Genomic DNA, 21,113 nt, shown 5'->3' with positions numbered 1-21,113 from the left:
CTGTAGATGGTAAAGCACAGGCAGGAGGGAGCCTGAGGCTGCAGAAGTTGTCTGGATGTAAGAGTGACAGCAGGGAGTGGGAGCAGGGGTCGGATGATGCAAGGGAAAAAGGTCTTGGCAGGATCCTGTTCCTGAGCAGTGAGACCCATTCTGGCAAAGAAGAAACTGGGGCTGGGAAGACAGGCGGTGACAGTGGGAGGGGAGTTGCAGGGGTGTCTGCTCTGCACCCCAGATTAAGTGTAGAACAAAATTGTTAAACTTTTGATATTTAAAGATTGTGGAATTAACGTTAGGACTGAGTGATCTTGGTTCAGGACTAGGCTGGGGTTGCAGGCATCTGCTGTGGAGGCTCCGGAGTGGGGAAGAGTGATATGGCAGAGGGGTCGGTGATCATTGCTGTCCCAGACTTAGAGCCAGGTGAGGTCACAGCCTTGGTACAGTCACACTAAGCTGTGTGTGACTAGAGAGTTCGAGGGGGACTTCTTTACAATGCGAGTCCCAGTACTCTTTCAACTCCTCCTTCATTTACAGCCCTTTCTTGTCCCTGGCATGTCTTCAAGGAATCGGATTCCTCTTGGGAAAGTAGTTTTTCCAAAACATGCGAGCACTTAGCAGCCATCTGCGATACAAATTAAGCCTATTTTTTAGTGTTGTCCACCAAGGCCTCAACTGTGAGTGCATCCTAGCAGATCTGTCTTTCCCAATTAACTGAGGATGATTTCTCCCTTTTGATTCTTTAAATCTGTAGGGTATGGCTGTGAGACCTAAAATGATCGAGACTGGCAAATCCGTTTTACTCTGCAACTGAGGCGGACTTGCAGATGAGTGCGCTTGCTTGTTACAGCAGCCGTGACCAGTGACACATTGACAGATGGCAACGTTAGTCATTTCTAAAGCTTGTAAACACTGTGCATCCTCATGCAGATGAGGCTGTAGTTGGACCCAAGGTCAGGCTGTTTACACCTTTGTCCCCAGTGCTCTGTCTGCCATCACTGAGTGTCCTGTTGTCTTCAACAGCTGCACTGTTCACGACATGGTTGTGTGAAATTGTGGTGGTGTGTCCCGTTCCTAACATCCAGGCTGCCTTACCTTGCCAGCCACACCTCCCACTGGTTTCTGCCCTCTGTCTTCAGAAATGTCAGTGGCTGGATGCTTAGGAGCGTTGAATAAGGTTCATTTAAAAAACAGTTCATGTAAAAAGGTTCATTTAACAAATCCATTTTTCTACAAACGTGGGACTATAATCCAAGGCATTTATAGGACAGGGGACATACTATGAAGGTGGGTATCTCAGTGTGTGAAGGGAGGGAAGGAGGTCAGGAGTGTGCCTTGGGACCTGTGGATAGATGGGACACAGGCGCTTGCTTTTAACCTCCTATCCCTTTGGTTTCCAGATGCCATCAGCGCCACAAACCCCCGGGTCATTGATGATTCTCGGGCGCGGAAGCTTTCCAATGATTTGAAGCGCTGCACGTACTACGAGACCTGTGCCACCTACGGACTGAACGTGGAGAGAGTCTTCCAGGATGGTAACTGCAGCTAGTGGAGGGTGCCCAGGCGAGACAGGGCAGCAGTGCTGTCCCAGAAGGGGGCTTACACTACCTAGACGGCCGGCTCTTGGTTAGAATGGTGTGCTGCTGTGAGGCCAGGGGAGTTAGGCACACATTTGTGTGCAGTGCCATTGCTTTACACACGCAGACCAGGTCCAAGGAGTAGGACGTGCTGTGTGTGTGGAAGGATTCCTATGTGTGTGTGGCATGTAGGTGAACTGCACGTAGATGTGCATGAGGGACCGCAGAGCAGGGCTGGGCAGCACGCTTCTGCCTTTCTTGCAAGGGCTGTCCTCTGGGTAGCCACCTGTTCCAGAGAGCAGAGAGGCTGCAGGGGACGGTTGCATCCCCATGGTGGACCTGTGCAGCACAACAGTCTTTGTGAGCCTGCAGAGGACTTGTGAGGCTGCAGAGGGGGTTTTGATTGCCTTTCGTAGAGGAGAGGAGGAAGCACAGCAGAACCTTTGGGTGTTAGAGATAGGAGAACAGCAACTGGATGGCTAGATGGGGCAGCTGTTCCTCATGGGAAGTGTGTGGAAGAGTATTTCTGCTTAGACTTGAAGAGGAGTCTGTGTGACAGGGATGGTGTAGGTGGAAGAGGGAACCTACACAACATCCTAAGAGTTTGCAGTCTGCTTAAATAAACTGGGACCCTGCCCTATAACAGGACTGCATATTCCCCTGTTCCCTTTCTCTACCTTGTCTTCTGGAGTGCAGCTGGGGATCTGTGTTCAATGCATGAGGAAGGGTCTGTTCAGAGCTGAGTGGCTGGGCAGGACAGAGTTGCTTTTAGAAAGGAGGAGAGCTGTGCTGTTAGCGTTTGCAAGTGGAACAGGTGCATGGAAGAGAGTTTGGAAATAATAGTGCAGCAGGACTGCCTGAAGGCAAAAATGCAGCGTGGTTCATTGCAGCACAGAAAGATAGGCTGAGGGCAAGGCACAGGACTGAGCCTGTCATCAGTTTCAAGTGCCTCCTTCGTCCTCTGAGCTGGAGCTGGTGATCCTCCTTCCCCCTGTGTAAGTCTGTGACCTTCCGGTAATCTCCTGTTGCAGGGCTGAGGATCATACTCACCGTGCTGCTTTTCTTATGCAGAAGCATGTAGAGATGTTCCCTTCTTCTGCTGCTGGTCCACCTCTGAGACGATCTGAGAAGTCAGCCCAGAGAGTGACCTTTCAAACTGTCCCACCTGGCCCCTGGCAGGGAACCCCTCAGCATCCATCAGCCTCTGCATTGGTTTGGTATTCCTGGGGCAACCCTGTTGGGCAGGTTGCTTGTAAGTCTCCCCTTCTTTCTCCTCCTCATGAGTAATGGAGGAATGGTGGGAAGGAACAGCTGGGAATAGTTGAGGGTAGTGAATATTGCAGCAGACCTGGAAGGGGAGGATCTGCTAAACCAACTCAGCGATTTTCAGAGCAGATCTGGAGAGAGCAACAGCAGGTGGGCTGTGTGCACAGCTGATCCTGGCTTCTGGAAACGTTTGGCACTGTGTGTCACCAAATTTGTTCAGCTTATTCCTTCAAATTGGTTCTGTCGTGTCCCTTCTCTGAAGGACAGTACAGTGAGGAATAGCAGCCGGTGGGTTTGGGAAGGGGCTGGGGAAGGTGCTGCTGTTTGTTATGCTGCTTCTCATCCTTTTTTATCTCAAGATGGAATGAATTGAACCGGGACTCAGCTTCTAGCACCAGTGCTGCTTAGCAAGCTTAGTGGTAGACCTTGAGCTGCTGCTTGAAGGCTCAGGAGTGAGCGCCTGCAAAGTACTGTGCTTCATCTTTTGTCTGGGTTTATTCATGGCCTGTACATGTGGTCAGGAAGGAGGCAAGAGAGTGGGTTTGTCCATGTGAAGAGCAGTGAGGCTGAGGAAATCCAGAAGACCCCAAGGAGTGTGGTAATCAGAGACTGTTCATGCAAAACTGATGTCAATCTGGGCAAATGCTGATGCTGTACGGAACAAGGAGCATGGGCTACCCTGCCGGGAGGGCTGATGCTATCCCTGGACAAGTAAGCAGGGGAGCACCGAGTGGAAGTCCAGATAGATTCTTGCCTTCGTACAGGGCAGCAGGAGGACTGTTGCTGGAGTGTTGTCAGACTCAGGTGTCAGCACTTCAGAAGGACACAGAGAAACCGAGAAGATTAAAAAAAAAAAGGTACAAAAATTAATCAAAGGCTGGAAAAAATACCTGATAGTGAGATACCTGATACTAAAAGAGATTATCCATTGAATAAATCAAAAAGAAGGCTGAGAGGTGACTTGATTACAATATAAGAATATCTGCGTACCTATCTACATGGGGAGAAAATCACAGATACTAAGACTCTGCAGGCTAGCAGAGAGTTAATGCTAGAAGCCAAAGCCAGTCAAATTCAAATTTTAAAGAATCCTTACTCTTTTCATTAACTGTTGGAAAAAATGCATAGGGAAGTGCTGTATTCTGCATCTCTTGTACTTTCTCCAAATCCAGACCAAGTCCCTTTGTGGAATAGACTCGCCGCATACCCAGATGACTGGCGCAGTATAGGCTGGGTGAAGTTTAATGGCTGGCAGTATACAAAGGTCAGCCTGGAAAATGGAGAGATGCTTCTGGCCTTTGAGCCTGTGTATGCAGGAGCTGCCTGCATTGCTGTGGTTCCCTGTGCTGTGCTGTATTTCCTGCGGTAGGCTGCCTCTGTGTGCCACGCGGTGCCACACAGCTGCCAGTGCAGTTTTGCCGGTATCGGTGCCCTTGTGGAGTGTGCTGCTCGGAGCTCTGGAGAAAGCAGTGTGATAATTGGGAGCTGCAAATGGAGCAGAGGTATCCACCATCTCATAGGAGATCTGGAGTGAATCTCAGGTACTCAGTGCTCTCACCTGCCTGCTCAACTGCAGGACCAAACAGATGCTCCTGAGCACAGCTGTGGGGAGGGAAAGAATGGGGCAGGAGGTGCTGGTGAGGAGCTGAGGAGAGCTGAGCCCAACACATCGGCCCCAGACGTCACTGGCATCTGAGAACTATTTGGGGACTTCAAGGATCCTGTTTCAGATGAAGCTGACTTTATGGGATGAGGTGTTTTCAGAGTGGGTAAGCGACTTTTCCTTATGAGCGCTGGTGGGTCCTGATGCATCTGGTTTGGGATCTGGTGGAGTGCTGGCAGTCGTGGATTGTGTGAGGAGCTTGCCCCTCATAGCAATCCAGTTACCAGCCAGACCTCATCTTTATATGGTTTCTCCAACACAAGTTGCTCAGCCCAGATCGTGGTAGACCTGCCCCATGCAGGCAGGGGAAGATGTCAATTTTCCACAGCAGAAACAGGAAGACTTCTCTAAGCGGTGGTCTCTGCTTTCACTGCAAAGATTTGCTTGCTTGTCCATGCTGTGCAGAGCATATGCTGCACCTCTGTTCCCAGAGACCCCTTCCATGCCACTGTCTTGTCTAACAACAAGCAATCACTAACCTTTTTGGACAGCAAGTTAATGTCATGCTGGTCTAGCATGATAGCTTGAGGGAGCGACCATCCTACCTCTTAGTATTCAGTTGAAGGCTGAGGCTAGCACTCTTCCTTCCCAAGCTGCTGTCTCTGCAAACGCCCCACAGTCTGCATGTGGTGCTGCTGAGCATGGGGGAAGCTCCAAGAAGGAGAACCTCGGATGTACACATTCACTGACTGTCTAGAGGTTCTCCAAGAATTGGGTGGCTCCAGCTGTTGTGGTGCCCTCCTTCCTGCTCAGGCAGGTGCAGCAGAGACCCTTCGTCCATGCCTAGAGCAGTTCCTGGGTATTTGGTTTGAAGCTAAGTTTGTGGTTGTGTTGTGCAGGGACCGAGACCACATATGTTACAGTGTGTACCACTGTAATTGTGTTGAACCTTTTGGAGTGGTGAAGGCTTTGTCCAGGGAGTCAGGCTCCTGAAGGTCACTGTGAAAAGGATGCATGGCGTGCAGAAAAGGGGTAACTTTCGCCTTGCTGGTTTCTCACGTGTGGTCTGGCAAAAGTCCCCATGGGAACGTAGTTCGCTGAGTAGGAACTGCACTTCTCTCATCCTTTCCAAGTTGCTTCCAGCACCAGATGTTGTCACAGTTACTGCTTCTGTGAAAAGATGGGACAGTCTGCCTGTGGCTTCAAATATCACGAGGACACGACCCTGGCACAAGCAGGAAGAGTGACACAGGCTGGGCTGTGTGCTGCAGCGTCCAGCACCCAGCAGATACCAACTGCAGTTTCAGGACTTCACCAGGGGTGAGCCCACCCTGAGAGGTGAGTCAGTGTGGTCCCCTCACTCACAGCAGAGCTCCCAGTGAGGTGGGAGGCTGCTACTGAACACACCTTCTGACTTCTTGGCTCTGGAGAGGTGCGGTTAAAGAGCTTTCTTCTCAAAATTGCCTTCACAGAGCTCCTGTATGCAGAAATCTCCTAGAGTTTAGAGGATGCCAGGACAGTAGCAAGAAGCCATCAGTGTGGGGGTGCCTTATCCTTAATATCCTTAAGGATATTTCTGTACCAAGCAAAGGTTAGAGAGCAAATTGTCAAGAGCCCCTTGGCAGTGATTATCTCGGCATTGTTCCTGAAGAGGAAGAGTGATCCAAGCCCGATCCTGGAAGGGCACAGGAGGGACAGCAGCCATGCTGCCTGGTGTTGTGGATGGCTTCTCTAGCTTTACCTCTGCAGCAAGTCCAGGGTGAGCGCTCCTCTCCTCCCACTGGCCCTGAGCATCAGAGAGGACAGGCGGCAGTGTGAGGCAGCCTTCTCTATGGCCTGCCAGAACCTGCTGCTGATGTGCTGGTGGCATTGCTGCTCTCCATCGTTCCTCCTCAGCCGCAGGGCTGCAGACTTGGACTTCATCTTGAAAGCCCAAGGGTGGTTCTGGCTCTCCTGCCTAGGGGTTTGTTTGGGTTTCTGCAACCTGAGTGGGACAGCTGGGCAGCAGGTGTCCCTCCTTCTGCTCGGGTGTGAGTTGTTTTGTTCCTGGCCATCGGGGTGATCGACAGTATGGCCATGTCTTCCAGGGCAGTGAGTGATGCTTCTGAGGAATGGTTTGGCAGGAGCATTTCAACAAAGAGGCCCAGAGTTTGTGCACAGGGGGGTGTGCAAGGCCCTGCGACTCCATAAGATGCCACCCCACCCCACGGTGTTTTCTGTAGGGTCCTTGGTGCATCACCAGGGACCTCCACATGCACCTCCGTCTCTGTCTGTACCTCTGGGTACAGACAGAGGTACTCCTCCCAGAGCTGGCCATTCCTGGCAGTGTCTGCAGAGGGATTTCTCCAGAACATCTAGGACAGAGTGCTGTGGTATGCTTTAAAATACCGTGTAATGCTCAAGTGCTAATACACACAGGAGCACAGTATGTGACATTTGGCAAACAAATGCCAAGCAATGTATCTGGACAGAGGTTCTGTGGCCAGGGCAGGGCTCGTTGGTTATATATCACAGAGCTGCCTGCAGCAGCCAAAGAAATCGTGACAAGCAAATGATCCCAGATGCTGGCTTAGAGGATGACAGAAATTATCCTTGAAAAAATCTGGCTGATGTTCAAGAAGTGGAGGAACCTCTGCCTGGCAAGCAGAAATGCGAAGGCCACCTCAAGATGCCTCAGTTAAGGGTTGGTGAGATTTTATCACCACCAGTGTGGTCTTGCTGGCCTCATGATTAATTCCTTTGTTACCACTAATGTGTGAGTGACAAGGCAGAGCCTTTGCCAGGCTCTTTGCCCAGGACAACAATTGCTGACGAGTTTTCCTGAATCTTTTCTGGCCTCCTCTCTTTTTCCCACTGGTGGTCTTCTCAACCTCCCTGTTTCAAGAGACCATTCTCATCTTGCCTCTTCCTCTAAAATTGGACCTACTTGTATTCTGGATATTGAGAAACCTCCTGCCTTGAATCTACCTTCTCCAGTGAAGCTCTGGGAGGCTGTCCTGAATGGTGCAAAGTCCTCTGCCCTGGAAGGTGAAAAGGCTTTCTCTGTGGTCATGCAGGACTTCCTTTCTCCTGCCATGTCCGATCTAGTTTGGACCCTGCTCTGCATAAGGTTTCTGGAACTGTCTGACTTCTGCTGTGGGTGCTCAGATGTCGTCGTGTGAAGTGGCTTTCTGCCTGTCGTGTCCCTGACAACGATTCCTAGGTACTGTGTGTCCTGTTGTGGGAATTTTGGTTTGCACTGATGAGCTCACCCTCTGAGTCTGTGGGGATGTGGCTGGTCCCATTGGGAGAGGCTGTCAGCTGCTGTACACGGGTGCTGCTCTCCTGAAGTCAGTGCTTCCACGGAGCCAGGGAAGCTGTCTGGTCTGGGGTCTGGCCAGGTAGTTTTCATTATCACTTTAGCAGCACAAAGAATGAGCCCCGCAGGCTTGTGTGGTAGAATAGGTCTTACCTGTCTTATTCTATGCTGGGTAATTTCCAAGTTCTTCCTTCCCTAACTGCTCCTCTGATGTGGGAGTTTGAATTTCCCCTGTGTCAGACCTGCCCAATTTCTACATCTCCTCCCAGGCTGCCTTCTCTGTGGAAACAGCCCAACACCTCGCAGTGTGTCAGCCAGGCTGTGTTTTGACCTGCCTAGGTTAAAGCCGTTGTGTACCACAGCCTGTGGGGTCTGGGGGGGGTCAGCAGAGGACGTGTCCCATCCCTGTAGCAATGCCAGTCCCTCATATTGCCTTTCACGGGCAGCCAACACATGGGGTTCAGGCGTGGTGCAGAGCTGGGGTGCCTGAGCTCGCAATGTGCCTGGCCAGTGTTTGAAGGAGAGGTGGTTTTACGCAGTGAACAGTGGATGAAGCTGTCCAAAGGAAAGGATGGAGGGGAGGAGAGCAGGAAAAACAGCAGGTTAATATGGTCTGTTTGGTGGGTGTAGGAGGGGTTCGTGCTATTTACGGGACTAATATTTAGCTTGGGAGTCTGGACAGACTCCCAGCTTTATCAGACAAGCAGGTAGCAGCAGTGCCCCAATAGGCCTTCATCTGTCTCTCTGCGGGACATGGCACTGCAGCTGTGAGGTGGCAGGATTTTGCAGTTGCTATCAGCATCTGACTTTTCCAAAGGGGTTCAATCACACCACATGTATGGTGCGGCATCTTCTATCTTCCTGGAAGGAGAATGTGGCAGCTCCTTTATTGCAAGGGTGCACAATATGAGGCATGCTGGGTTGGACATGTGATGTTTCCAATGCCTTCAGTCATGTTCATCTGAAAGGTTCCGCCTCCTGTGATGGTGGGGGTACCCGGCCAGTGTGCAAGAGAAAATGAGGAATGGCGATGTGTTCTGCTGAATTCCCCAACAGCCCAGCTTGTTTGCTGTCATGCTCTTTGGTCAAGATGATTATTTCCAGAAAAGGTAGGAGATTGAGAAGGTTGAAATGCGATTTTGGGCTGTTGGCATCAGGCAGTGAGGACACAGGAACTGGGAGAGTTGTTCCTCATGTTAGTTTTTTGAACATCTGGAGACCGTGAGGGTCACAAGGGCCCAGACTGATGGAGGTGGCATTGCCCAAGCTATTCAGTTCAGTAACTGGCTCCGGTAGCTGTTGTGAGGGGGTGACTGAGAAGTGACTCTGGCTGCCCAGAGATTCTTCTACAGCAATCCAGGGCTCTGGGTGGCTCCTCAGTGTCCACGTCAAGTCACTGCTTTGTGTGAGACCCAAGAGAGCGGGTGGCCTTCGGGGACTCAGCATGACCAGCATGGGAAGCCTGCCCTGCTGCCTGCTGGAACAGCCACAGGCAAACACCGTCCCTTGCAGCTGCATTGCATGGCAGCGGCAGGCAATGGGGATTGCGAGGTTGGGTGTTCTGCAGAAATCCTCCCTGTTAATATAGGGTGGCGCAGTTTGAGCTGCAGATGTTGGCATCAGTCAGATGAAGGGTTTGGGTCTCACTGAAGCCTTCCAGAAATTCACGGGTGAAGAAAGTTGCTTTCTGGACTCTGACCCTGTCCCTTTCTCTCTTCTTCCAGTGGCTCAGAAGGTGGTGGCTCTAAGGAAGAAACAGCAGCTTTCCATCGGTCCCTGCAAGTCCCTGCCCAATTCACCCAGCCATTCATCTGTCTCTGCGGCCTCCATTCCTTCTGTTCATATCAACCAGGTGGGAAACTGGAACAGGGAAAGCCAGGGACCCCGCATGCTTCTCCACACCCGCTCAGGTCACTGGCTACACAGCACATTTAGCCTAGCTTTAGACTCACACTACAGCCCTGGAGTAGCTTTTGGAAAGAGCAGAGTGGTTGTCACCCTGGAACTTCTGTCTGTAGCCCAGAACAGCTTGATGCTTGCCGTGAGGTCCAGCTTCGTGTTTAAACCATTGGGTCTGGCTCACGGTCTCCAGAGATGTCTGCTTCTACAGACACTGGCAGCAGAGCCGTGAGCAGTCTGCAGGGAAGCTCCTGGGCAGAACAGGAGGTCTGTGAAAGGGACCTTGGTCTGGGTGGACACAGCTGCCCACGGTCCTGCTTCCAGGGGAAGCAGGAAGCTGATGGTTTTCCATGCATATACAGGTGGGCTTCCTAGGGGATGTATTTGTGGAGGGGCGAATTGAAGGAGTAGCACAGAGGAGGAGGAGGTTCTCCTCCCCTCTGCCAGAGGAATGGCTCTGTGCAGTTCTTCTGGCATAGCGTTAGCTTGGCAGGGACTGCCAAGGTCTCTGTGCCGGGAGGATGGTGAAGCCAGAGGTGTTTGTTCTGTGACTCTGGAGAAGCAGAACTGATGCAGGAGGGGCAGGTCAAAATCCAAAGCAGGCAGCCACGGTGAGTGGCTGGTGAAGGAGATCTTTTGGGCAGCCGCCTAATTCCATTAGGGCTTTCCTGCAGTTTCCAGCACCCACACAAATGCTGAGCTGTCTCTCTTGATGAGGCAGGTGAGATACTGGGCTCTGCTGCTCCTCAGGGGCAGTCAAGCCAACAGATTCCAGCTCTGAAGCACCTGGCATATGAAATTACAGGATCTGTAGCAAGAACTTCAGGAAATCTGTCTGGCACAGTGCTGTCAGACTGAGGAACAGCACGTGTAGCAGCTGGGTTTATGAAAGAGGGGAGACAATGTAGCCGGAGCAGCTGTGAGCCCCTCGGCTGCCTGCAGTATGCCCTGCAGTATGTCTGGATACGGGTGCTTTTTGAGAAGTTTAATAGGAGGCATCCGAGGTGGAGAGCAAAGTCCAGGGAAAATGCAGATTTGACTGTATCTGGTAATTTGAGGATTTTATTAGCAGACAATTTGTAAACAGTCAAAGACTGATTGGGAAGGAGAGGCAATCTGTACTGAAAGGGGGAGTGGGGTGGAAGATGGCCAAGGGCAGCATTCTTCAGGGAGGAGCTGAACATTTGTTTAATATTTTCTTCAATGTCCAAAGTACGAGAAAAGGGTCCTAACAAATATGTACTAATGGCACTTGCTGTGCTGGGCAACGTGTTTATAGTGAAGATAAAAACGTGTTCTCTGTGTGAGGGGTGTGGGGATACCAGACTCCTCAGTCTGATTCCAGTCGCTCATGTAAGTATGCATTGAAACTGGTGTAGGAACAGCAAAAAGCGAGTGGGAGGGAAAAGAGACCCTGACGCAAGAAGTTAAGCACTTGGCTTGTTTAGCTTAGGAAGGTGAAGGCTGAAATGGACCAACCCTGACCTCTAAAATACACAGATGTGAAAGGAAAGAACTTTTTAAGAAAAGAAGGTGCTAGAACAAAAGAGGTGGATTTAAGACGGGCCATGGGGAAGCAAGGTTTGGGCTTCGGAAGAGGTTTCTAACTGCGTCATGAGCTTTGTGAGAGGTTTTTGCTCAGAAACCTCCCTACTTCACTTTCCTTCCTGCAGACTACCTTTCAGCCTGGTTTGCAGACAGCATCTATGTAGAGGTGAATGCTGGCTCCTTGGCTCTGAGACAGGACCTTTACTCTCAGTACCTGCTGTGCTTCTGGGGCTTTGCCGGAGGGACCTAGGTGGTTCTGGTGGGAAGCCAGAGCTGTTAAAGGGAAGTAACGCAGCATGCAGCTAACAAGAAATTGCAGCTAACTGTGAGGCCTTTCTAAGCAAGAAATATTTATTGATTGCCTGGGTTGTAGCAGTGTCAGCAATAATGATAGGTCATGTCATTCTGGAGCTTCCTTCCTGCCTTCCCTCCCCTGTACATGCCCTGTGCCTGTCTAACGCTGTGTCCCTCCTGCGCTCAGCAAACCTGGAGGCCACAGTGAGCATCAAAGTTAATTTCTGTTTCCTGGGTCTTCTGTGGCTCAACCACAAACCCTTTTGGTTCCTGGTGACCTGCTGCAGTAATCTTTGCTGTGGTGTTTACACATCTCTCTTCCATTACAGAAAGCACTTCTCCTAAAAATAGACTATGAAGTAATGGAACTGATGAGTGATCATAAAATACTGTGAAGTATTTCCCTGTTCTCGCTTGGGCTCAGGAATGAGGTTCTGGAGCTGCTTCCCGCTGTCCTCAGAGAAAATCCTACTGGCTTTGAGAAACACAGGTTCACTGATTCCTGATGTTTCTAACATGGACCTGGGCAGAGCAGCCACGCACTCCGGTGCATATGGGCTTGCTGCCCATGCAGGAGGACATGCATCCAATAGTGAGCACAGTGACCAGGCAGTTATTGCAACAGGGATGCAAAAGAGCCCAGAATCGCTGCTCAGGAGTGCACTGTGATGGTGGTGACACACCAAAGGGCATGGTCTCTAGCACGAGCTGGAGTAGCTGTCCCTAACACAGGAGAGAGCTGTGTGCAGACAGCTCCAGAGTCCTGCTAGGTGCTGTTCTCCAGGTCTGGGCTGCAGAAGTGCCAGAGCCTCTCGTGGGGCTCAGTGATGGTGGCCTTGCTCCTGGGAGGTGCCCTCTGCTCCTGGCACTGAGATACCCTGTAGGGCAGCTCTGGGAGGAGGTGGACAGACTGTACGCTGTCAGAAAGGACAAACAAGAGAGTGACAAGGTCTTTGCAGAGTAGTGCCGTGTTGTGTCTTTTCCTACCTGAGGGTATGGGACTCTTGCCAAGGTTTCTTACCTGCCTTGTAAGAATGCAGAAACTGGCACAGGGAAAAGGATCTCAAGGAAGGCTTTGGGAACACAGGAGATGAGATGGAAAGAAGCCAGGGAAAAAATACAGTTAGGAGCTTTTGTTTGCCTTGTACTGCAGCTAGATATTGGTGTACGCAGGCAAGACACACACTGGGATAGAAGGATCTCTTTTTTTCTTCTCAGTACCGCTTGTGGGAACAGCAGGACTGGCATTTGCATCTTGAGTGCTTGGCCAGCAGGAGCCCCTGGGAGGTTGTACGCTGCTCTGTCCTTGCAGGGCCTGGTTTTGGGTTTTGAGATGTTGCCTGCAACTGCTGGCTGCATGTGGTCGCAGCATTGTTCTGTCACTTCCAGGCAGTTACGGCATCTCAGACAGCATTTTGTTCCCCTTAGCCGGCTGCCTTTCTGAGGGCTGTTAGCAACAGCATTCCCTTCCCCCTGGATAGTCCCTCTTCCCTTCTGCCAGTAGCTATGGTTGAGGTCTGCTTCCCTTCATAGCTTTGTGCCCAGAGAGATGGTGGTGCCATCTGAGATGAGAAGGATGTTCTGCTCGGTGCCTGGTCTCCTGGCCTGTGCGGGCAGGGACAGCTCTGTCTTCTGGAGCTGTCAGTGAAGAAGGCACTTGTCTTCTGGAAAAGGGAACAAGTGGTCCCTGCAAAGGGTTGCTTACAGCAGGCAGGAGCTGGAATCCAGCCCTGTCTCTCATCCTACATCTGGGGAAGTAGTTTGATGCTACTAGTTGAGCCAAACTAACTTATTTGGAAATGGCCATTGCTTGTCTGGTCTCCTGACAATCTGGCCAGTCTATTGCAATTACTGGTAGAGGAGAGACCCCAGTGGACCCTGGTGATTTTGTCACCCGTCTGTCTGGAGGACTTTCTTATCCTGGTGTGAGGTGGTGGCTAGTTTCCAAACCTTCGTGACCATGCCAGGTTCCCACACTGGTAGGGCTCTGCGACAGCGGTGCTGTGTGAGGTGTTTTGGTGTCCTTGCACAGTGGATCATCCTCTTTATGAAACAGTTCTTGAACCAGCCAAAGGCCCTGGTTTCATTTCTGTCTTTGGGAGTTTTGGGTTTTTTTGCTTTTATTCCACAGCAGTGCCTGGTGCCTCAGAGGATGCTGCTCCCATCAAGGCAGAGAGGAAGGCAGCTGTAGTAACAGGTCAGCTGTGGTCAGGGTTTTCCACCAGCACTCACGAGTGTGCCAGACATGCTCGTCAGGTCTGTGACCCTGAGTACCATCTTCAGCATCTCCCTGTTCCTCTGGCGTGGCAGGAGCCAGGGCCAACCCCAGGAGTCCTGCACGCTCCCTTTGGGGATGCCAGGTCTGTCCCTTGGGCATTCCCAGCGGCTCGTGGGATGTGGATCTGCACTCGTTTGAACAGACACTTTGGATCCCCTAGGGCCCTGCAGCCCCCAAGGAAAGCTCTTGCTTGCCTGCTGGTTCAGGCTCTCCTCTCCTGTGTCTCCCGTGTCCTGCCCACACCCGTCACTGGGCGAGCAGGTTAGATGTGTTTGGGAGCCCTGTTCCTCAGCTTGGCCTTGACTTCCACCCTGCTCCCTTCTGGCAGTTGTCTGTCCCTTGCCTGCAGGGTGTGGGTGGGAGTTTCTCGGGCCAGTGGATGCTTGCAGTACTCACAGAGTTATTCCACCTGATTTCCTTACTGTTGCTACCCTTTTCTCCATCTTTCTTCAGGGACTCAGAGATGCCTTTAGGAGTACCCCAGGCTGTGGGATGAGTCACCGTTGCCTGTTTGCTGTGGGATGGAAGTTTGTCTTTCTGCCAGGGAACTCATTCCCAGCAGCTGGCAGGAGGTAACACAGGCTCCCCATGCTGAGCTTTGCAGGCTGGTGGAGTGAACTGCATAGCCTCCCGGGCCTTGGGGGCCACTGCCAGGCCCCGCTGCGCTGCCTGGGTGCCTGGCCATGCGCGGCCCTGTTCAGCTGCCCTCCTGGTGTGGGGCCACCCAATGTAACGGCTTCACTCTGATGGCCTTGATCTGCGGTCCTGCACGGGCTCTTCGGTGACACCAGGAAGTGCATTTACCGAGACTTTAGTAAGAGAACAGATGAAAGGACTGGAAACTTAAAGTTTGCAAGTGAAATGAAACAAACCGCAGCTCATCTGTGCTCGGTAATGAGCACTTCCCTGCCTGTCGCAGCGCGTTTCAGCAGAGTACAGTCAGCGTGTGTGTCTCAGCAGCTGAATCAATGGGTGTTTGTGTTTCCTTGTGGAAGCCCGTGTCCCGTAGCCCGCTCAGCTTGCAATGCCTTCCATTTCATGGTCTGTACTCTTCTCTGGCTTCTTCCCTGTTCCTGTGCAGACACTGAGTCGGTGGCTGCTGTTCATTTGCACTCTTCCATTCAGCCCCCTTCCCAAATTTCACTCCTTGTTCTGCCTCATGTCTTTTTATGCCAAGAGTTACTACATCTTAACTTCAGCTGAGTTCTTCCCTGCTCAGGCACCCTATGGTATTATTGATACTCTTTGAAGTGCATGATATCCACCCATTACATGCTAACGGGAAGGATTTGTCCCGCATCTGTTTTACTAAGTTTTCAGCTTCCGCTGTGTTCTTAGATTTCGATAGCGACCACAGGTGGTTTGTTCAGGTGGATCAGCAAAATAGCTGCCAGGAGCAAAAAGGAGGTATTTGCCCGGAGCTGTCATCTTGTCAGGGCTCTCCCATATTCCTGTGATTTGTTCTTGGTCCCTGGATCCCTACTGAAGTCTTGGAGCAGTCTGCTTCAGTTGAGCAGTGCGGTGACTCAGGATTGCCTGTGTATCTGCCTTTGGGGGAATTTCTCCTCTGCCCCCAAACTGGTGGGATGGTACCAGCCCTCACACTTGCCTTTGTAGCTTGGTGCGAAACATCCTTCAGCCCCAGTACTTTTCCTGATGTTTGGGTGTCTGTGGGACACCAGCAGGCTCAAATGCTTGTGTCCTTTGTCGCTCAAGAAAGACAGTAACCTTGACTTGTCTCCAACACTAGGCAAACTTATGGGCTAAAGAAAATTATTCTGGCCAGGCAAAAATTACAAACGAGGTTACAGGGAGTATGTAAGATATAAAACACAATTTAGTAAGATTTCTTCCTGGGAGCTTTAGGGTCCATCACCTAACATCTATAGGGTTTGTCCCAGCTGCTGTGGCAGGAGCTCAAACTCTACAGCCTCTTCTGAACTGAATCCTTCCCTCAGTCATAGCTTCATAAATGTGCTGATAAGGTTGCTGAAATATCCAGAGCTTAGCCAGGAGAGTACCTCAGAGTGATTTCTGGACTCCTGGTAGCCTTGTCTGGCTCACCCTCCTGGGTAGCAGGTTCTCTGTGTTGCAGCATCGGCCATCTCTTCCCTCACACTTTGAATCTTTTTGGTTTTTTGACATGGTTCACACATTATGCATCAGTTAAATACTGATTGTACAGGCATTGTTATGCCTGATCCTAAAGTTGAGCTGTCTCAGCAAATTCTCTTCGACTTGGTAGCCCTAGCTTTCTGCATCTGTGCCTTCATCACAAGCATTTGCAGAACACTTCTTCATGCAGTGTTGAATCCATGGTTTGCAGGAAGCTGTCTCTGTTAATGGTTCAGAAGTCACTGGCAGGGTGGCACGTTGCTTTGCTTCTCTGTGTCCCTGGTGGTCCCACCTCCCCTGGGACATGACAGCAGAACTCCCTCATTCAGCCCAGGGTTCGTCAGCTGGACAGCCTCCAGAAAAGCTCCCTGGCAACGTTCACATCTCCGGACGGAGTGCCTGGCCTCTTTTACACTCAGAGAAGTACAAGCAGACCAGGTTCCCACTCATTCTGCGTTTCAGGGTGCCGGAAGCTTTCCTGTCTCCGGACAGGCTTGGGACAGTCTGAGTCCCGTACTTGCAGGGAGGCCACCTGCTCACAGCAAGGCTTTCCTGAAAGCCACAGAGCAGCCGCGTGGCTTCCAGCTCCTCAGTTTGAGCCACACGTGCTGCCAGGCTGGCGGCAGGTAGGAGCTCAACCCCATGAGTCCCTTTCAGTACTAGGCTCCCTTTCCCCGCTGAGCCATCAGAGAGCTGGGCAGGCTGCAGAGGATCTGTTGCATGGTGCTGCCCTGTCTCCAGCGTGGGGTTAGGGTCTTCCAGACCCACCTGGAGGCGGTGGCCTTCAAGGACATTTTGTCAGAGCAGTGTGCCTCCCCACAGGCTTCACCTCCTTGCTGTGGAAGGGTGTTTTGCTCTGACTTTGCGCAGCAGATAGCGTGCTGCAGGCAGGCTGTTATGGAGCTGCTCTGGAGCCTGGGGCAGCCCTGGCAAGTAGGGGCACTGTAACTTCCTAGAAGCAGCTGCCAGCTCCCCAAATGTGGCTGTAAAGGAGGTCCATCTCAGGGTCCTTCCAGAGCAGGATTTCCCTGTGGCACACTTAGCTGCCCTCAGTCAGAAGTCCCTTGCTCTGCCTCAGAGAGGAAGAAGTTGGGCTGATTCTTGGATGGCTCTTTCCTCTCTTAAAAGAAGTTCTTTTTCATGTGTCTTCTCCCCTCTCATCAGAGGTGAGACGGTCCATAGCTTGAGTGAAAGTTGCACCCTTTCTAGGAGACTGGGGTGTGGGTTGTGGTTGCTGCTCTGCCTGCACAGCCTCTTTTCACGCTTCTAACGTTTCTTAACTGCTAGTCTCAGAGTAAGGCTCAGATCCCGTCAGGCACGGCGTGTGCACGCGGGTGTTTTCTCACTGAGCACCTCTGGCAGATCCTCATCCCGCACGTGCTTGCACTTTTGTGCTTTAAGCAGTAGGTGGGAGTGGAGGAAGTCCTGGGGCCGTCGGATGCCACTGCTCTGTGAGCATGTGAACTGGGAGGAGGTGGACTACTCCCTGCAAGGTGTGCCAGAGCTCTCCTAGCCTTCTAGGGGCAGCTTCTTCAATGTGTTTTTGAAATACTGTTCAAAGATCAGCAGAACTGCCAAAGAGAGCTCAGGCTGCCACATGCCTTGTAGTAAGACATACTGGGCTGCAGATCTGAAATGCTTTTGGTGCAGGTGTTGCTCCTTGGGACCTCTTGTAAGCTCGTTTCCAGGTCGTTGCCTGCAGAGCTTGCGTGAGCAGAATGGGAGTGAGCAGCTACTTGTCTGAAAGAAAAGCATCATTGAGATGGTTGCACAAACTGCAGTTAGATCTTCCCCTCTCCCTGAAGTCAAGCGAGTCGTTAGTGAAGACACAGCGCGTTGTCCCGCATGTTCCTGGACATGGGCCACTGCAGCCAAGGCCACGGTGGTCCACAGGCACAAGAGGTGTGTGCCACCCTTGGGGTCTGCTTGGGTAAACCTCAAACCAGTGGCAGAGATGGTTTTTACATAGGGCGTGAGCTTGGCTTGTGGCACCTCATGCTTCAGGACACTGGAAAGGCGAGGGCTTGAGTCACAGGGACACACATTCCCGTTGGTATCGTAGCTGTCTTCATGAGACAGGGAAGGGACCAAGTGGGACTTGGAGCCAGGCAGGCTCTGGGCTGTCTTGCAGCTTCGTGTCCGACAGCCTCTGCGGAGAGGAGGGTTCTCACCAGCAGACTGTCCGAGGGATAGCTGCACTGGTCCTGTGTTTTGGAGAGGGAGCATGTTGAAGTATCCCCAGCCATGCCCCTCTGAGAAAAGAGCCAGCTGCTGCTATTCAGGGCTGCGTGGTTCATTGCTGTCTCTGTGCCTTTGCTCTAGACTTTTGTCTGGAAGGGCTTCCCTGGGCCAACAGCCAGCAGTCAGGTGTCTCTGTCCATTTGCTGCTCTTCACTGTTGATTTCAGAATTTTAACATTCTACCAGTGGAAAAACTAAAGCAGAAAGAAGGGAAACAGCTTTCCCAGGATCCCCCGATGGGCAGGAGCAGTGTATGGCATAGGATGTCTCCCCTGTCCCAGTCCTGTGCTGCACTTCTTTGCTGCCAGTGCACAAGGCTGCATAGGTGGAAGGTGTTTCCGCAGTCGTGCCCCCAGGCAGCTGCCTGTCTCTCACTGTCCCGTCTTGTTCTGCCCTAGGCCACCAATGGTGGAGGAGCATTCAGTGACTACTCCTCTTCTGTGCCCTCCACACCTAGCATCAGCCAGCGGGAGCTGCGGATTGAGACCATTGCTGCCTCCAATACACCCACCCCCATCCGCAAGCAGTCGAAGCGGCGCTCCAACATATTCACGGTAAGTGACACTGGGATCGGAGGAGCTTTGGGATGAGTTTTCTGAGGGTCAGGCAAGGAGAGGGGAAGGGAGCGGATCCGCAGCAGTCTCGCCCAACAGGCTTTTGTGCACTAGTCTCTAGGTGAACCTTGCTGTGCTGGCCAGGGAGGGATGGGTGTCAGGGGACGCAGAGCAGGTGCGTGGGGAGGTCTCCCCGCAGGAGTGTGCGTGTGCAGCAGGGAGGGAGGGAGCCTTCTGTGTGTGTAGGGACCGCGGTGCTGAGAGCTGCTTCTGGTGAGGGTGTGTGTGCATGGGGGGGCGCCTGAGAGCAAGCCATTCCTTGCACACATAGGAGTGTGCATGGGGTATGCTCGTACGTGTGTGTGTGTGTGTGTGCATGAGCAGAGCTCCCTGATCTTTACTGGGGAGAGCTGCACTTTGTGCGTGCACAGCACCAGTGACCCCTGCTGTTCCTCTCCTTGGGGCCCTATCCCCTGAGCGTGGCACGAAGCCCCTTGTGATTGGGGCTCGCGTTTGGTGCCAGCTGTGCTGTGCCAGGTGGTGCTGTGCAAAGCCCAGCACATGGCACTGGGCCCCATTTGCTCCAGTACCCAAACCCCGCGTCTGTGTGACTTGAGCAGTGCGGCTGAGAACTGCTGTGGGGCCTGGAGGGAGGGGAGGCATTAGGGAGCCAGCAAAGCCATGGGCCCCAGGTGGTGCAGGGTATGTTTGCAGCTATTATCTCTGCTGGTTGAATTGCAGCCTGCCTCTCAGCACGCTTTCACACCATACACACACTCGTCCACGCAGCGTGCACACAGTCCTGCCCACACACTTACCCTCGCTGTTAGTGCAGCCCATGAGTTCACCCTCGCTGTTAGCGCACACATACTCCTAGTCCCCATGTCTAGCGTAGATAGCCTCTGTTCCCCATGTAAATGTGCTCCTCTCCCCCTGGTGCCCCTGTAAAGGTGCTGGGCTCAGGCCTGTCTCCTCCTCCCCATCTAAATGTGCTTTCCAGCCACCATTGCTCAGTACACCTGTGTCTGCTGTCTGTGGAACTGGCCACCACAAAGTCCGTGTATGTGTTGCACCATGTTACCCTGTGTGAACAGCTGCCATTGCTCTGGACCCAGACCACATAAATTCACAATGCCCCATGCCCCATCCCTCTCACTGCACTATTGGCATCCCAGATTCCCCTGACTCCTCGTGCTGGGAGTGTACCCATCTCCCCCAGCTTCTGACATCCTGGAAGCATCTGCTCTGATGTCCTGAATGCTCCGTGCGCTCCCCACCATTTGCATCTCATACACCTCCCAGTTCTCTGTATGCACGTGTTCCCAGCCCCTCCCCAGCACATGTGCTCACCCCCGCTCCCTGTGCTGCCTGGCAGGTAGGCTGTCCCCCACCAGCCTCCTCCTCCCAGCACACAGCGCCCTTTGCAGTGGATCCACTGCTCCTGACGCATGGTTGTTTCCTTACTAGCCCTCCCCTCCTCTGTGTGCTCACACCTCCCTGAAGATGCCCTGTAGGTCTCCTGTTGTTGATGATCATGCTTACTGTTGCACTTCAGTGCTGATGGATGCTTCTCCCTCCCCGCCGTTTCTCTTGCTCATGCTTGCTGTTGTGCACCAGTGCACGCGGGCACTTATGCACTGCCACCCATCCTTCTGCTCGCCTGTGTGCTGACGGGTTCTGGACTCGCCGTCAGCTCATGTTCACGCTCTCTCACTTTTCCTGGAGCCCCATGCTCAGCTCACTTGGTGTGGGCACACGCTCATGGGGGGAGGAGGAGGGCAGCTTGCTGTGGGGCTTATGCTTATTTGCTGTGGACGTCATCATCCTTCTAGGGCTCTCACTTGCTCACTCATTCTGGGCTCAAGCTTGCTCGCTCTCACTGTGGGGCTTACCTGTGCTCATCCGGGCTTGCGCTCACTCGCCGTGGTGCTGGGGCTTACACTCACTTGCTTGCTCTTGTGCTCGTGCACATACATGGTTCACATTGAAGTCTTCACCCCATTTAGTCGTGGCAGCAGCAGCAGCTCCCGACACCTTCTCCCACAGTGGGACAGGACCAGGAAGAGTAGGGAAGGGAAAGGAAGGCTGTTTTTCTGCCACTAGCTTTTCCCAGGCAAGCAGCGTAGGTGTAGCCAGCAGCCCCCATCCTTGCGGGGTTCCCCAGGTGGGCACGGGCCTCTCCAAGGTCCAGCGCTGGGCAGGGCCGTGCTCTGGGCCGTGCAGCCCCAGTCCTGAGCTGTGCCTGGCTCCTTCACGTTCAGTCCTCCTCCTCTCCTCCTCCTCTCCTGCTCTCACTCCCCTCCTGCTCCCCTCCTGCTCCCCACGCCGGATCGCACCCTGCCGCCGCAGAGGCGGGGGTCTGCGTGCCGGAGACCACCAGGTGGAGACAGACTCTGCCCAAAAGGCACCCACCCTGTCCCCGCTAGCTGGAGCCCAAACCCCAACTG

General features: G+C 52.6%; 1 protein-coding gene across 1 annotated transcript in view; it reads left to right on the top strand.

Moving 5' to 3' along the window:
- Positions 1-21,113, top strand: part of AGAP3 (ArfGAP with GTPase domain, ankyrin repeat and PH domain 3) — a 162,859-nt gene that overhangs the window by 73,026 nt on the left and 68,720 nt on the right. Inside the window, exons 6-8 of the mRNA XM_009330229.1 lie at positions 1,395-1,529; positions 9,463-9,590; positions 18,511-18,666. Of these exons, the coding sequence (XP_009328504.1) occupies positions 1,395-1,529; positions 9,463-9,590; positions 18,511-18,666 (419 nt within the window). The remainder of the gene's footprint in view (positions 1-1,394; positions 1,530-9,462; positions 9,591-18,510; positions 18,667-21,113) is intronic.

Source organism: Pygoscelis adeliae, unplaced genomic scaffold (genome assembly GCF_000699105.1).
Source record: "Pygoscelis adeliae isolate BGI_AS28 unplaced genomic scaffold, ASM69910v1 Scaffold348, whole genome shotgun sequence".
NCBI lineage: Eukaryota > Metazoa > Chordata > Aves > Sphenisciformes > Spheniscidae > Pygoscelis > Pygoscelis adeliae.
This window is presented reverse-complemented; position numbering and strand designations above follow the sequence as displayed.